This window comes from Tauraco erythrolophus, chromosome Z (assembly GCF_009769465.1).
Source record: "Tauraco erythrolophus isolate bTauEry1 chromosome Z, bTauEry1.pri, whole genome shotgun sequence".
Classification (NCBI taxonomy): Eukaryota; Metazoa; Chordata; class Aves; order Musophagiformes; family Musophagidae; genus Tauraco; species Tauraco erythrolophus.
Genome location: NC_141496.1, coordinates 66,712,298 through 66,727,119, shown reverse-complemented (window position 1 = coordinate 66,727,119; position 14,822 = coordinate 66,712,298). Strand labels below are relative to the sequence as shown.

General features: G+C 36.4%; 1 protein-coding gene across 7 annotated transcripts in view; it reads left to right on the top strand.

The window, feature by feature from the left end:
- Nucleotides 1-14,822, top strand: part of FER (FER tyrosine kinase) — a 183,342-nt gene that overhangs the window by 128,786 nt on the left and 39,734 nt on the right. For all 7 annotated transcript variants that reach the window (XM_086630057.1, XM_086630054.1, XM_086630055.1 and 4 more), the window contains one exon: nucleotides 10,020-10,143. In XM_086630057.1, the coding sequence (XP_086486183.1) occupies nucleotides 10,020-10,143 (124 nt within the window). The remainder of the gene's footprint in view (nucleotides 1-10,019; nucleotides 10,144-14,822) is intronic.

The following is a 14,822-nucleotide window of genomic DNA, read 5'->3' as shown; positions in this document are numbered from 1 at the left end:
GCTTGATGTTAGTACACAGTGTTGAGTTTGTCTTGTCATAGGGTCTTGACTAAACTATAGTAAAGGTGAGATACTAGTCCTAAAATTGTTCAGTGAGGGTTGCTGCATATGTGATACTGTGAATGCTGTCTGTAGCCTTCACCACAACGATTTTCTAATGTAAATGAGCCTTTGTCAGAGATGAATTCCAATATGAGGGAACAGCAGAAACTTGTGTAAAAGTATAGTTTATAGTACTGTGTAAGAAAGTACTTAACTTTTCCGTGATGCCCTATCAATCTAAAAAATTGAGCATTTTACTCATGTTTTCTGGGTTAATTTATTCATTTTACTTTGCTCTGTGCCTGTTTTCCCAGTGGGTTTTTTTGTGCATTGTCCTGTGTTGTTGACCTTAAAGCTGAAGTAAGGGAAGTAATTATGAGGTTGGTTTGTTATTCAGAACAGGAAAAGAACAATTTGCCAGTGTCTCTTAAGGCCACACAGGGCATAAGGAGTTTTCTTACCAGCACATTTTTAGCAAATTTAGATGATGATCAGAGAGACTGCTTAGAATATGGCTGGCATTATCTGTAAGCTGGCCAGAGTCTAGACTGATAACCTGAGACAAATGGATGCTGGATTTTGTTAGGATGTGGAGAAGATTACCAGGAAAACGGTGAAGAGGTTGACAAAACCTGCTTCCTATTCTTTTCTCCTTTTAGAGTGAACTCAGCATCTTTTCATGGAATAAGACATGGAAAAGGAGAAACGAGAATACCCTTATCTTTTACCCTTGCTCACTATTATCTTCCTGGTCCCAACTTCTCTCTTAGTGATCATGGATCTTATTATGGTATTTCTGCTTTGAAAATAAGGGATTTTAATACACTGAAACATTCAGGATTACTTAATTCTTTTTTCATTTGCTGTTAATTTATTGTGCAGTCTCCTATGTAATCAAAAACAAATTGCAGGAGTCCCTTTAGACTTTGAATGTTTCTTTCTCTTCCTAGGTTTAGGGGCAAAACAAACCAAAATCAAGTGTAAACTGTAAGATGCAAAAAGCAATCCCAAGCCACAAAGTTCTTTCTTCTCCTTCTTTATGTTCATTTCAATTTACTTGAATTTTAGCTTGCCCTGAAAGGAGAAATTAGTTTAGAGGTAGGAACTTTCCATATTAATGAACTGTGTGTTCTAGAGTGGGGCATTCTGAAGTCTGATGCGTAATCTTGTAGTGCAGTTACTGCTTCATGTGACTGTTTCAACAGTTCATCTTGAACTTTCAAAGGCACCTCTGTCCCTCTAGCAAAAAGAATCTGCACGGATTGTCAAGACGAACACTGTAATCACACCTGCACCAGTTCTCTCTGGAACAATTTGTGTAACTGACAGTAGATGCAAACAGGTAGTAGAAGGAAGCTTGTAGTCACATTTTTTGTGACCTGCTCCATTTAGCTGTTGGACTGTTTAATCACAAGCTGACAGCATACTTTCTGTTTCAGGTTTCTATACATTTAAACATTTTTGTAATCAACATAGTTAAAATTACATCCCCAGAAATATTTCAAAATAATTTTCTTTTTGCTAAATCAGGCATTCAAAAATAGACAATTCAAGAATCCAGCTTGTCTGTTGAGTCTTTAATTTAGCTTCCTCTAGCATATATATTACAATAATGTAATACATTATGAGTATATTATGTATTACTTTATATTGCAATATTATGAAAACTAGATCTCCTTTCTGTACCAGCTCCTTACCTCATACAGTTCTGAACTGTTTCCAGGAGTTGTTTCTCATCTCTAAATCCATTCTGTGGCCATAGGCCTTATTTAACCTAATCTATCAGCTATCTGCTGTGAGTATGATTCCCACACTTCCTCCACAGTGGACATTTCTGGACATTTTTCACTCCAATACTGAATGGATTGTTGACATTTCTCTGGAATCATAGAATGGTTTGAGTTGGAAGGGATCTTAAAAGTCATTGCATTCCAACCCTCCGGCCATGGGCAGGGGCACCCTCCCCTACACCAGGTTGCTCAAAGCCTCATCCAGCCTGGCCTTGAACACTCCCAGGAATGAAGCAGCCACAACTTCTATGGGCAACCTGTTCCAGTGTTTGACCACCTTCAGAGTGAAGAATTTCTTCCTTGTATCTTATCTAGATTGACCCTCCTTCAGTTTAAAGCCATTGCCCCTTGTCCTATCACTACACACCCTTGTAAAAAGTCCCTCTCCAGCTTTCCTTTAGGCCCCCTTTAATTACTGGAAAGCTTCAATAAGATGACCCTGGAGCCTTCTCTTCTCCAGGCTGGACAACTCCAACTTTCTCAGCCTGTCTCAGTAGGAGAGGTGCTCCAAGCCCTACATGCTATGTGCATTCCCGATACCACGGTAAAACTATTTGATAATGGATACATGGTTGCAAAATAAAAAAAAAAAAAAAGCAGCCTCCCACTTAACTGGACACAGAGTTTGTGTTCCTTGTTTTATTCAGGCTGATGCTGCCGTACATTGGAGTAGATTCACTGAACACTTGCAGCTGGAAACAGGCTGAGCTGTGCTTGTGCATGTAAGCAGCTGTGAAAGCATCCAGTAATCTAACAGTATGGGAGGGCTGTCTGAATTAGGTTTCAACTATGCATGTTCAGCTTGTATCTAGACACACGTAGCTAGCGTTCGAGGTGGAGTTTGGCAAGGTCATAACATCCGTCGTTGCAATTGGGTAAGGTAACCTGTTCAGACTTGTACTGAATCATTTGGGATGCAAATTGCCTATGCCATTGATGCAGAAACAATTCAGAGGTGACAGGTTTTATTAGCTCAGGTGCAGCACTGCTTGGTTTCAGCTGCACTGACTCCCAGGCACGTTCAGAAGACCGTAGCCGTTTCTGCAGTGCCTGTAACAGGATCTGATAAGCTGTTCTTAACCCAAGCTCTGGGGTTACTTCTGTACTCTGTTCATGCTGTCCTACCTGCACTTGGCTTTGGTCCAGCTTGGCTTGCTCACTCTGTCTCTCCTGATATTAAAGTGACTCCGTTGCTACTTTCTGTGTGTTACAACACTTTTTACTTCCACAGGGCATGTTAGGTCAGAAGCATTTGCAAATAAAGCCCTGTATTCTACCTGACCTAGCAGACCTTCTTTTTGGCCTTTGTTGGAAAAGAGGGCTACATGGCACACAGTGGAGAAATACCTACACATCCAGTATAGCTGATGCTGCGGTAGAGCTGGTACCACCAACTAAATTTTAACTGACTTTGTGAAATTACTTGTATTTTCTGTATGTGGTGATACTTGAGGCTATAGCACCAGGTAACAGCCGACTCCATGTATTTCTGCTGTTACTTGCACTAAAGCCAGCAAGCCCATTTATAACCAAATGTTCAGTGCTGAGTCTGAGGTACATATAATTTAAGATTAGCCCTGCTGTCTCTGAGGTGCAGCTGATTTCCTAGACAGGCCTGGAATGCTGATCGATGCTGAAAAAAATCTACTTCGCATGATGTTTTTTTTTCCTTTTTCCTGCTTCTGGAGACAGTGAGATCTCTGTAGAGATCATTTGGGGATTCTTCCAGTTGCTTCTCTTTAGAGATCCTTTAAAACTTTATTGAAGTTTTGTGTGATCTGCCCATTGGTCATATTGTGCATTCTCAGTAGCTAACTTTTGCCAGCAAATTTCAGATTTGTGTCCTATCTTTCAGACACACCCTGAATCTTCACTGCATACTGTCAAAATTCAATGCAACAACAACAGCAACAAAAAATCAGTCAAATTCCAGACAAATCCAAATTAGAGATAAGACGCAGATTTTTAACAGTGATAGTGACTGTCTGGCTGTATTTTCCATTCAATTCCTCTTTTTTTCCTTTGGAAGATAGGCTTTAGTCAAACAAGTTATCTGGCTCAATACCCAGCTGTTGCTAAAGCCACCTTCTGTCTGCCCTGTGGTTTCTCTTCACACAAGTATGACCCTCTCGTTTTTGTCCCTCTCTTACTTTATCCTTTCCTCTTGCACTCAGCTAAGCTTCCAGCTTCCATTTTTCTTTGTCTCTACTTCTTTGCAACTTGCCATGCTTCTGCCTCTTCCACCTTCTCTCTTGTTGGGCACATCACCTTATGAACCAGACACTCCCAGCCATGGATTTCTTTCCTCCATATATGTCCAACTTCACCCTTTCCATCCCAGCCCTCTTATAGTACACAGGCACGTGCACACATACAGACTGTATTTCTTCTTCCTCCCTTGCCCTCTTCTGAGTCTTAGATATTCACATGTGCCTCTGCCTTCCTATTTGCTGCACGGTTTCCAGCTGTGAGGGTATTAAGAGAAGAGGGGGAATAGTCAGATTCTTTTGTTGGGGTGTAGGTGGTGGTGATTAAAAATTCCTTTCAACTCAGAGCTTCTCCGTTTGATAAAACAAGACCAAAGCCCACTGTACAATCTTCTTTTATTGTAACATTTGAGACTAGAGTCTGATTTTTATCTTTTCAAATATTTTAGGCTTTGATGATGCTATGTTTTGTATCAAGGTTGTACAAAAATAAATCAGGGAGTAGATGAAACTAGAAAATCTGATTGAAAAATGAATAAAGACAACCAAACATTAAAAAATCAGCCAAGTGTTTTGGTAGGTGCAAGAACATCTTTATGCATCTTATTTCTTCATTTTTATTCCTTCGCATTATTATTTTTGCTTTACCTTAAACATATTCTAATAAAATATTTATTATTTAATGTGCATTTTAAAAATGTTCGTTGTTTTTCTTTAGATTAAAAAAAACTCTGTTCTTCCTGAATGTTCTGTTTCACATGGTCTAGTACTACTTTCTAGTAGAAAGAAAAGATTACTTTTTAGTCTGGAATCTCTTACAAGGCTAGTGATTATTGGTTTTGAAGCATAGTCTAATCATAGGAATTAATGAAACAAAACTGAGTGGAAGACTTCCTGGGGGAAGATGATTTTCCTTTTAGTTAATTTCTGAAGCAGGTTGTATCTACCCACTCAGTCCTATATCCTCATAGCCACAATACCAAGACATAGGGTCCAAATAGTGTGGGTACGATTATTTTGTACAGCACAAAGGAAAAGGGATGCTGGCTATTGATGTCTCATTATGATTTCTGGTTTCTTCTTGACAGATTATGACAGTCTAAATTTTAGACAGGCTTTTATGCTGTTTGAGAATAAGTAGTTAATGTAGTAGGCTCATTGACTTCAAGCTCTAGCTTATTTGATCCACATTAAATCTAAGGTAATCGTTGTCAATTTTTTCCTCATTTTGAATATCGTGTCTATAGTCTGTGAAAGTGAAATAGCACGTATAATGTGTTATAACCTTCTCCTCATCTTAATTTTATTTTAGTGTAGTTATTTTATGCTAGTGAATCATCTCCATTGTGGTCTCATCACATATCTTCTCCTAAAAAGTCATCCACATTGCAGTCCTGGTGCAAGCAACATCTTCTCTGTGTTTACCTATTTGTTGCTGCTAATCGTGCCCTTGGCTCTCAATGCACACCATTCTTTTAACTCGTGTTTTTTTCTTTCATCTTTTGTTTCACATTTCTACTCATACTTCATCACTACCATTATTAATATTACAATGGCAAAACTTTGCATGATTGTAGCAACTTTTATTTGCTTTGCTTAACAGGAAAAATGAAGTTTTAAGTGGATTTCACATTAGTACTCTTTAGGCAGTTGAAAAACCTTGAGTTTATTTAGAGTTTCTGTTCCTACGTACGTAAAATAAAAACAAATAAATAAAGTGAAAGTACTAGTTTAGTTGATCCATTAGTTGAAAAGTGAAGGCACACTATTTTAAGGAAAATGAGTGCTTCAGCATTTCTAAACCCTTACATTTTTACTAGTTTGTCAAATAGTTGCTTACTTTCTTGAAAAACTGTCTTCTAGAATTGCTACAGATGCCTGTTTACTATTTTACTTAGTTTTAAGTAGCTGTGCTTGGGTTTGTTTTGTTGATAATGTGTGTGGGATTAAGATACTGGGCAATAAACTCTCAGTTTCTTACATTAGTCAAAAGACTGACCATACGAATCCTCTAATTTATAAGTACTTTTAGGGGCAGATAAAAGTAATTTCAATAATATTATAATAGCTTGTGAAACAATTGCAAATATTGAGTCATGGAGCTCCTCTGTGATCAAGTGATCTGGCCAGAAGCATGCTACATCTGCATGACTAATGTGTTTACAAATGTAAGAGTAATTAAGTGGACTCTTTAAACAAACTGCTACTTTAGAATTTAATAAAGGAAATTCTTCCACTTTAATAAAGTTTATATGTAAATAATAATATATATAATCCATACCATTCTTAATAATTGCTATGATGTTAATACATTTTTAAATATTTGTATAATCATTATTTATAACATTATTAAAATGGTGTGATGCTATATAGAGATGTATAAATAATGTATATCTATATATCTAGGTACCAATAAGTGAGAGATTTCCCATCATGATTTCAAAACTATATTTTAATTATATTAAATGCTAGCCAGTATCAGTACTGGCTGTCAGTCTAATGCCAAGAGTTCCTAGAACAAGGTACCATTTTGGGCAAGAGCTCAGGAGAACACAGATGTACATAGTTAATTATAAATGCCATTAAAGTCAGAGCTTACCATTACTGAATATTTTGTAAACTGATTTAACATATTTCTTCGCTGTGTTCTTATATTTTGATTTCTTCTCATAGATCACAGATGTGTTTTTTTCTTGCAAAATATCCTCTTACTTTTGTGTGTGCCATTAAGTAAAATGTTGTATTCCATAAAATACTACTTAACGTACAGCATAAAGTTTATTCTATAAAGTATGGACAACACTAGGAGGTGCTGATATGTGGTATTTTCACTCTCTTAAAATTTCTGCTTTAATGAGAAATTGTTCACATTCACAGTGAAATATATGAATGGCTGTTTTCAGGAATCCAATTATAGCAGGCTGCTCTCATGAAGCTTCTGCTTATGCACTACATTTTGTCATCTACTTGGCAAAATAATTCTATTGTAATAGGTAGACACTCCAGTACTGTTATTTATCCTCCTGTAAACCCCAAACAGGCAGGCGATTTCTGCTCGGTGATAATACTATAATCTAATTATTTCTGTAGTACTTACAGTGGTTAGAGCAGACCTAATTTCCTGTTAGTGTTGTGTGCCATTAACTGGAATAACAGGTAGCCATGTAGAATACAATGGAAATTTTACATATAAGAGAAAGCATTACTTACTCTTCTGTAGACATCTAGTATGGTTTCAGTTATTTCATAGTCTAATTGGTCTGTTTATTTCGTTTTTATCAACAACTATTAAATTGGAGATAATGTTCTGACACTATGTGCTGCAAGTAGTGAATTAGGGATTTTTATATTTAAACTTGTTTAAAGAAGCACGTAAAGATATTATGTAGCTACAGTTCTATGCTGAAGGGTTTGTAGTGAAATCCTCTGAACTTCTAAGGTACTCGTGTGGATTCTCTCCTGTGAAGATGAATAGTTGGAACATTGGCCACAGTAGACAGTAAAAGAATTTACTGGGGAGAGTAATTCTGTTAGTTAAAGGACAGACACTTAAGCCTGTGTTGGTATCACAATGATGAGAATAATCAGATTTAACCTAAAATTACGTACCTTGTGCACAATGAGAATGTATATCATTTTACTCTTTTATTTTGTCTGCACCTAACCATGCTTTCAAATCAGTATTGAACAAAGTATTTTAAAGACATTTTGTCATCTCTGTGCAAGGACAGATACAAGCAAACAGAACTGCTAGTGAAAACAAACCTTTGCTGACTTTTTTCACTATCGACACTCTGAGACAGATTAAGATAATTTTGTTAAAACTCTGCTTTGATGATAGGCATGAAATACGCTGTATACAACTTGAGGTATACTGTGCTAGTTTTGCTCAAAACTCTAGAAGTTCATGCGTTACATGCCACACAGTGAAAATTAGCAAATCTAAGCGCTTCCTGATGATATGATTGCATTGGGAAGTTACAAACTTGTACTGTGTGAGTTTGACACATTCAGATGTAAGGAACTGAGCAGCTTTTAACCTTCACAGAATCACAGAATGTTAGGGATTGGAAGGGACCTCAAAGGATCATTTAGTCCAATCCCCCTGCCGGAGCAGGACCACCTAGATCATATCACACAAGAACATGTCCAAGCGGGTTTTGAACATCTCCAGAGAGGGAGACTCCACAACCTCTCTGGGCAGCCTGTTCCAGTGTTCTGTTCCCCTTACTGGGAAGAAGTTCTTCCTCATGTTTGAGCGGAACCTCCTACGTTCCAGCTTATATCCATTTCCCCTTGTCCTATCATTGGGTGCCACTGAGAAGAGCCTGGCTCCATCCTCTTGACAGTCACCCTTTACATATTTATAAACATTAATGATATTCCCCTCTCAGTCTCCTCTTCTCCAAGCTAAGAGACCCAGCTCCCTCAGCCTTTCCTCAGAAGGGAGATGCTCTACTCCTTTAATCATCTTTGTGGCCCTGCGCTGGACTCTCTCAAGCAGTTCCTTGTCCTTCTTGAACGGAGGGGCCCAGAACTGGACACAATATTCCAGATGCGGCCTCACCAGGGCACAGTAGAGGGGGAGGAGAACCTCTCTCGACCTACTAACCACACCCCTTCTAATACACCCCAGGATGCCCTTGGCCCTCTTGGCCGCAAGGGCACATTGCTGGCTCATGGCTGTCCACAAGGACCCCCAGGTCCCTTTCCCCCGTGCTGCTCCCCAACAGTTCAGTCCCCAACTTGTACTGGTACATGGGGTTGTTCTTACCCAGAAGCAAGACTCTACACTTGCCCTTGTTGTATTTCATTAAATTTCTCCCCACCCAACTCTCCAGCCTGTCCAGGTCTCTCTGAATGGCAGCACAGCCCTCAGGTGTGTCAGCCACTTCTTACTGAACTTCTTACAGTATGAAATATAAGTAGAAATGACGTCCTAAGAAAATCCCATGAGAAACTTTTGATATATGGTGTCTTTTAAGATTGCTAAGAAAAGCAGTGTATAAAATTGTATATTATACAATTAATATACATTGCATTACTTGCAAGAGAGAATCACAATAGTCAATTCAATGCAAAGTGAAAAGAAACAAAGACCAGAGCAATGGCTGGCTACACACTAGCAAATAAATAATGAGACGTGGAAAGCTCCACTACCATTTTTTGTCTTTGCCTATAACGATAAAATATATTTTAGAAAAAATCTTTAATACAGTTATATCAGTCAGAACATGGCATTGCAGTGTTTTTATGATGTCTCCACTGTTACCTTTGTCCTAAATCAGTTTTTCAGGAACTCTTTTTTGTAAACGCAGGTTCACTTTTGGAAATCCTCCATGCTCACCCCTTTCCTCCTCAGATAAGACAACAGTGACTTTGTTGCTCCAGAGCAGAAGATTGTGAAGTCACCATAATAGTTGTTTGCCTTCAATTGCCAGTGTCAAATATGTGGTTAACATTGTGTCCTGGTTTCAGCTGTGTGGAGTTAAGTTGCCCAAGAAGTAAAACACTTTGTTACCCCTCCAAACACATCGATGTAGAATTTGAGAAGCACCACTGCAAATTATCAGTTAAAAATCAATTACTGTCATGTAACTAGTAGGAACTAACATCTTTATTCACAGTTTTTATAAGCCTCTAGAGCAACCATTCTGTTATTAGAGAAGTGTATTTGTCACAAATTATCAATTTGTTTTTGTCAACAATTTTCATGTAAGTTTGAATTTAATGTACACTGGTGAAGATTTTGGGTATATAAAAAACCGTGCCGTGCAGTTTTCCCTTTTAAGCACCTAGTATTTATGGAAAGTTAGGGAAACTGCATTTTCAAAGGTGAGTGAGTGAGTTCATTTTTCTCAGGCCGATGGGTTGAGTAGAACAGCTAATAACTGCATTTTGTTTGATCTTGCAACCTTAATGAGAGACAAATGTGAGTGTCCTATGTATCGTGTCTCACTGTCCATCTGTCTTTTTCTAGGAGGGGATTTCCTGTCCTTTTTAAGAAAAAAGAAGGATGAGCTAAAAACCAAACAGTTGGTGAAATTTTCATTAGATGCTGCTTCTGGTATGGCATATCTTGAATCTAAAAATTGTATACATAGGTAAGGAAGATATTTTTTCTTACTGTTGTAATTTTAGTCATTGGAAATGCTAGCTATTTAAGCGTATATGGTGCTCATTATCAACAGCAGTGATAAAAATTTAAAAAAAACACTACACTTTTTCTGAAAGAAGGTCAGTATTTCTTGTCTAATTCAAAACTGTTGTGTTCATTTGAGTAAAAATAAGTACTACATTATTTGAGCTGTATAGATAGTTGCTATTAATGTGAGTTAGTAATGTTTTTTCACCATAATAATTTGCATTATAAGGAGTATAATTCATACCATGACAAGGAATCATGACAAAAGGCAATCTGTGAGGCTTATGTCCTGTCTGAAATTTACCAGCACTTACATGACCAACTTAAGAAGTTAAGTTACTTTTGAAGTGTGTTTCAGAAAAATCCACAGGTTTCTCAGATAATAAAGGGAGAAAAACTAGAGTTCTGTATATTAAAATATTAATTGCCTGTACTGCTTTCTCTAAATTATGAAAGGTTATCAGGCATTAAGTTCTTGAGGTACTTATTTCTGTTCCTACCATTCTTTTTTGTTGTTTCTTCTCTGGTTTGACTCTGCCATGGAGCTGCTTATACTCAGTGTGTATCAAAGGGAATGTTTTAATTTCCACCTGTTTTTCTCTCAGAATATCACAGTGTATACCCTGCTACAATGATATGGCTGAAATATGAGACATAAACATGATGATAATCCTATTCACAGAAAAATTACGAAGCACAAGTTTTCATTTGTAATATTGATGACTTCCGCTTTGCGTTGTAGAACATTTTTAGGTGAATTGTGTGCCACTTCACTTACATAACCAGCCCATTTTCTATTTAACACCATTCTGAAGAATGCTGTTATTGGAGACCTGAGTGGCATTTCTCTTAGTTTTTTTATCAACAGCGATTTGTTCAGTTGCAATTGTGCAGGTCAAGAAGTGGATTTATCTTTAAAAAACATTGTTCCAATAAGAGCAAGCTCAAAACCTATTTATAAAATCTTACAGTATTATTGTGTCATTTATATATTTTTTGCCCTTTTTTGTGTTCATCTTAATTAAGTAAGCTTAAATAGAATCATAATCTTATGTGGTTTACAAAACTTGGGAAATTATTCTTAAACACAAGTAAATTGAAATACTTCTGCAAGACCATGATATATAAGAAACACTGAAAGAAAAGAAGCCTAACTCACTGTATAAGACTGTGGAATATTCCTTTTGGGAAATCCTAGCTAAATATTGTAAGCACCATGGCGAAAAATACAGTTAAGGTCCCAGCATTCTGTCATGGTAGAATGTATTTCAGCATGGCTCTGTTTGGCAAGGAAATAATGGCATGAAAATCTGAGCAAGTAACAGCATTAGTGATTTACACTAGCCTTGTAAATGCTCTAGTGCTTAACAATTTCTTTAACTGTTAAATCAGAAGTGCCTGTTTAGAACTCCTGTCTTTTTAGAAATAAAACTAAGGGAAATAGTAGCTGAATAACTAAAATTTGTTAGAATTTTATTGTATAATATCTTGGTCATTGCAATTACTGATAAAGAGTATGATGTTTATTCATTAAATTATAGTGTGATGCCTGCAAAATATTAATAATTTTAGAAGCAATTATTTTTGGAGAAGTGATAACCCCACCTCTCCTTTTTTTTTTTTTTTCCTAACTCTGAAAAAAGGATATCCCTGCTCATCGGTGTGGATTAGTACTGTTCTAACTACTATAGATGACAATGTGGCTTCAGTGTTTCTCTGCAAGATGAGCTGGGTTAACAGTGAATAGGAAGAGCTTTTGTTAAGGAGTGTTTACAAAGCTAATAGTGATTCAGAGAATGTATTTCAGCAGGTCTTACCATACCAGGATTTCATTGTTTCATTGTTTTCAGTTAGAAAGCTGAATACAAATCTGTCCTATAGATCTCAAGTCAGGGACAAGAGCTGTCATGTAATCTGTTTTGTTAGTGCCATAGATGTGCCAATTAACACATCATGGGTTACACTACTGTGGGTACAAGTAGGGGAAAAGCTTTTTGCCCTTGTTTACTTTTTAATTTTCAAAATCTTCACAACATTTGTTCATTATCATCACAGATAGTCACAGGAGGTTGTCAGAGAGACATACCACTTTCCTTAAAGGTAGAAACAAGATTTTTAGTAAACCTATCTTGAAGAAAACTACACTTTTAAAATTCAACCAAGCAAGCAAACAGTATCTTCCTGCTTACTTTCATGAAACGCACAGGTTAATAAATCAAATCTTATTTTCTGTGGTATTCAAGATTATTTTATATATGCTTATTATATTTATGAGCGGATTCTTCTGAGTTTGAGAGGTAAACATAATGCAAATTTTTGAATCAGGACAACAACCAACCAAGTTCAGTGATCTTAGCAGTAATGATAAAGGCACTTCTGGGTCAGGGGTTTTGATTTAGGTTTTTTAACAGGTTAATTGGCAAATACTTACTCTAGGAAAGTACCTCATTAAGTTTTAAAATGTGTTTTACTAAAGGCTAAACATTTTAGTGGTATTAGCATACGTAAAATTTTTCTGAATTTGAGTATTTATCCAGAATTTCTAGGCAACCTGGGAGATGGCTGGAGATACTTTTGTCTAGAAACTGTGTCTGCTGCAGAAGCACGCAGCATCTGTTGCTTACTGGGTACATTGAACGTGTTGCACATTGATGGGCACAACACTTGTGGTGCTGTGCTGCAAATACATGACAAAAAAGGGAATGACCGACTAGTGGGAAAAAGTCAAACTGTCTTTGTAAGCAAGCTCTTAGATGTTCAAGACTCAGAACCTTGCTGGAGTTTCAGCCTCTCCTTAACTGAGCACTGAAGGTGCATCTGTATGACTGCATGGTCTATACAAGGAATTTGGGAGCCCTCGTTCCCTCCTTTTTAGGTCAGGTAAGACAAATTAGTCATGGATAAATTTAGTGTTGAGACTGTGTAGATTAGCATGGAAAGGTTGAATTCATAGTAGGAAGAAGATTTAGCACTATGTGAAAACAACAATAATTTTTTGAAAGAACCATAAAGTTGTTCTTTTTTGTCAGAAGCTTAATCAACTGAAAGTAGTTCTCAGGTAAACAAGAGGTAAGAAAATTACCTGGAGAGAAAATAGACTAAGCAGCGGAATGTTTTTTGTTTTGTTTAAAAGTCCATAGGCTTTGATTACTATTACTTAAGGAGGATCAGTAATATATAATTAGAAATAGTTTCTATTATGTAGGTTGCAGCAAAACAAAGTGGGGTTTTTTCATGCTCTTATTTTTCTGCAGTACTCAATTTGTTGTTTTAAAGATTTTTTCAGAATCCTCACATGTGTTTTTAGCAGTTTAGGTGACGATAATTTAGTATCATGTACATTTGACTTGCTGTTAATGTGCTACTAAAAGCTGCTCAGCAGTTTATTAAAATTATTTTTAATGCCACTTTTTCGTTGTAGCTGCACTAGCTATGCTTACCCTTTACATTTTAAATGTCTACCTAAACCTCTACTGACTTTCTGAAATTGCTATTTGAGTCATACTTTGACTTAGCCTTTCAGTAGTAGGGCCAGTGCAACAACTAATCTACTCTTTGTTTTCTATTTGGGGGTTGGACTAGATGACCTTTGAAGGTCCCTTCCAGCCCTAACGATTCTATGATTCTATGATTCTATGATTCTATTTTTGTGTGTGCTATGGTGTTTGTAGGTGCAAATATAAAGTTAAAATTTGTGAGAATGCTTAATGCATGTGAGTGATTGTTTGATCTGCATTTTCATCTCTTCTAATGTTCAGATATCACTTGTTCTTTACTCTCTCTTTGTTCTGTTTAAAGAGCAGAAATGAGTGGGCTTAAAGGGAAGAAAAAAGCTGCATGAAAAGAGATTAATAAAAGAAATAAAAAAGTGGTTGAACATATACAGAAGAATGTAGTCATTTCATCCCCATTGAATTAACATGAGGTTGATGAATTGTTTCTTGCTTTTCGTTTTTGCCATATGCTATTGTTTAGATAGTTCCATTTTTTTCTGTTAATTAGAAATACAAGATAAGGACGGAGATGTGATAATTTCAATTGGTTCAATAGGCATTTATGAATGATCTTTTTTTCCAGTATTTGATTTGCATGCAATGAATGCGTTTTTCCATAATTTATGTATAGTATCCAAACCAATTCTGTGGGAGTACAGAAGAGAAGCTACAAGTATCTGATTCAGAGAATTTGGACATACCTTTTACTTGTTTTATTTTCCCCTTTCTTTATTGCCATCATTTTGTAATAAAAATAACTCAATTTATGGAAGAACTCAATTAGACAAATATTTTAATATTGAAAGAAGCAATTATGTGTAGGATTTCCTCTATTTTCATCATTTGATAGTCAGTATAGCCTTTCAAATCAAAGAGACAGTTAGGTCTTGAAAATATTTCTATGTGGAAAATTGTGTTGTAGATTTATCTACAAGTAATACATACATAAGTCTAATTGAAACTAGCTGATATTTTTTTTTTTTCAGTTAGCTACTGTGCTCCTTGATAGTGTTCTGCACACAGTTTCACTGCTTTACTTCAGAAGTAGATTGATTTTTACTGTGTTTAAGAGCTTTAACATATTATATTAGGAACCAGTTAATTTTTAAAAATAATTTAATGTGAACCTCAAGAGGTTCAACAA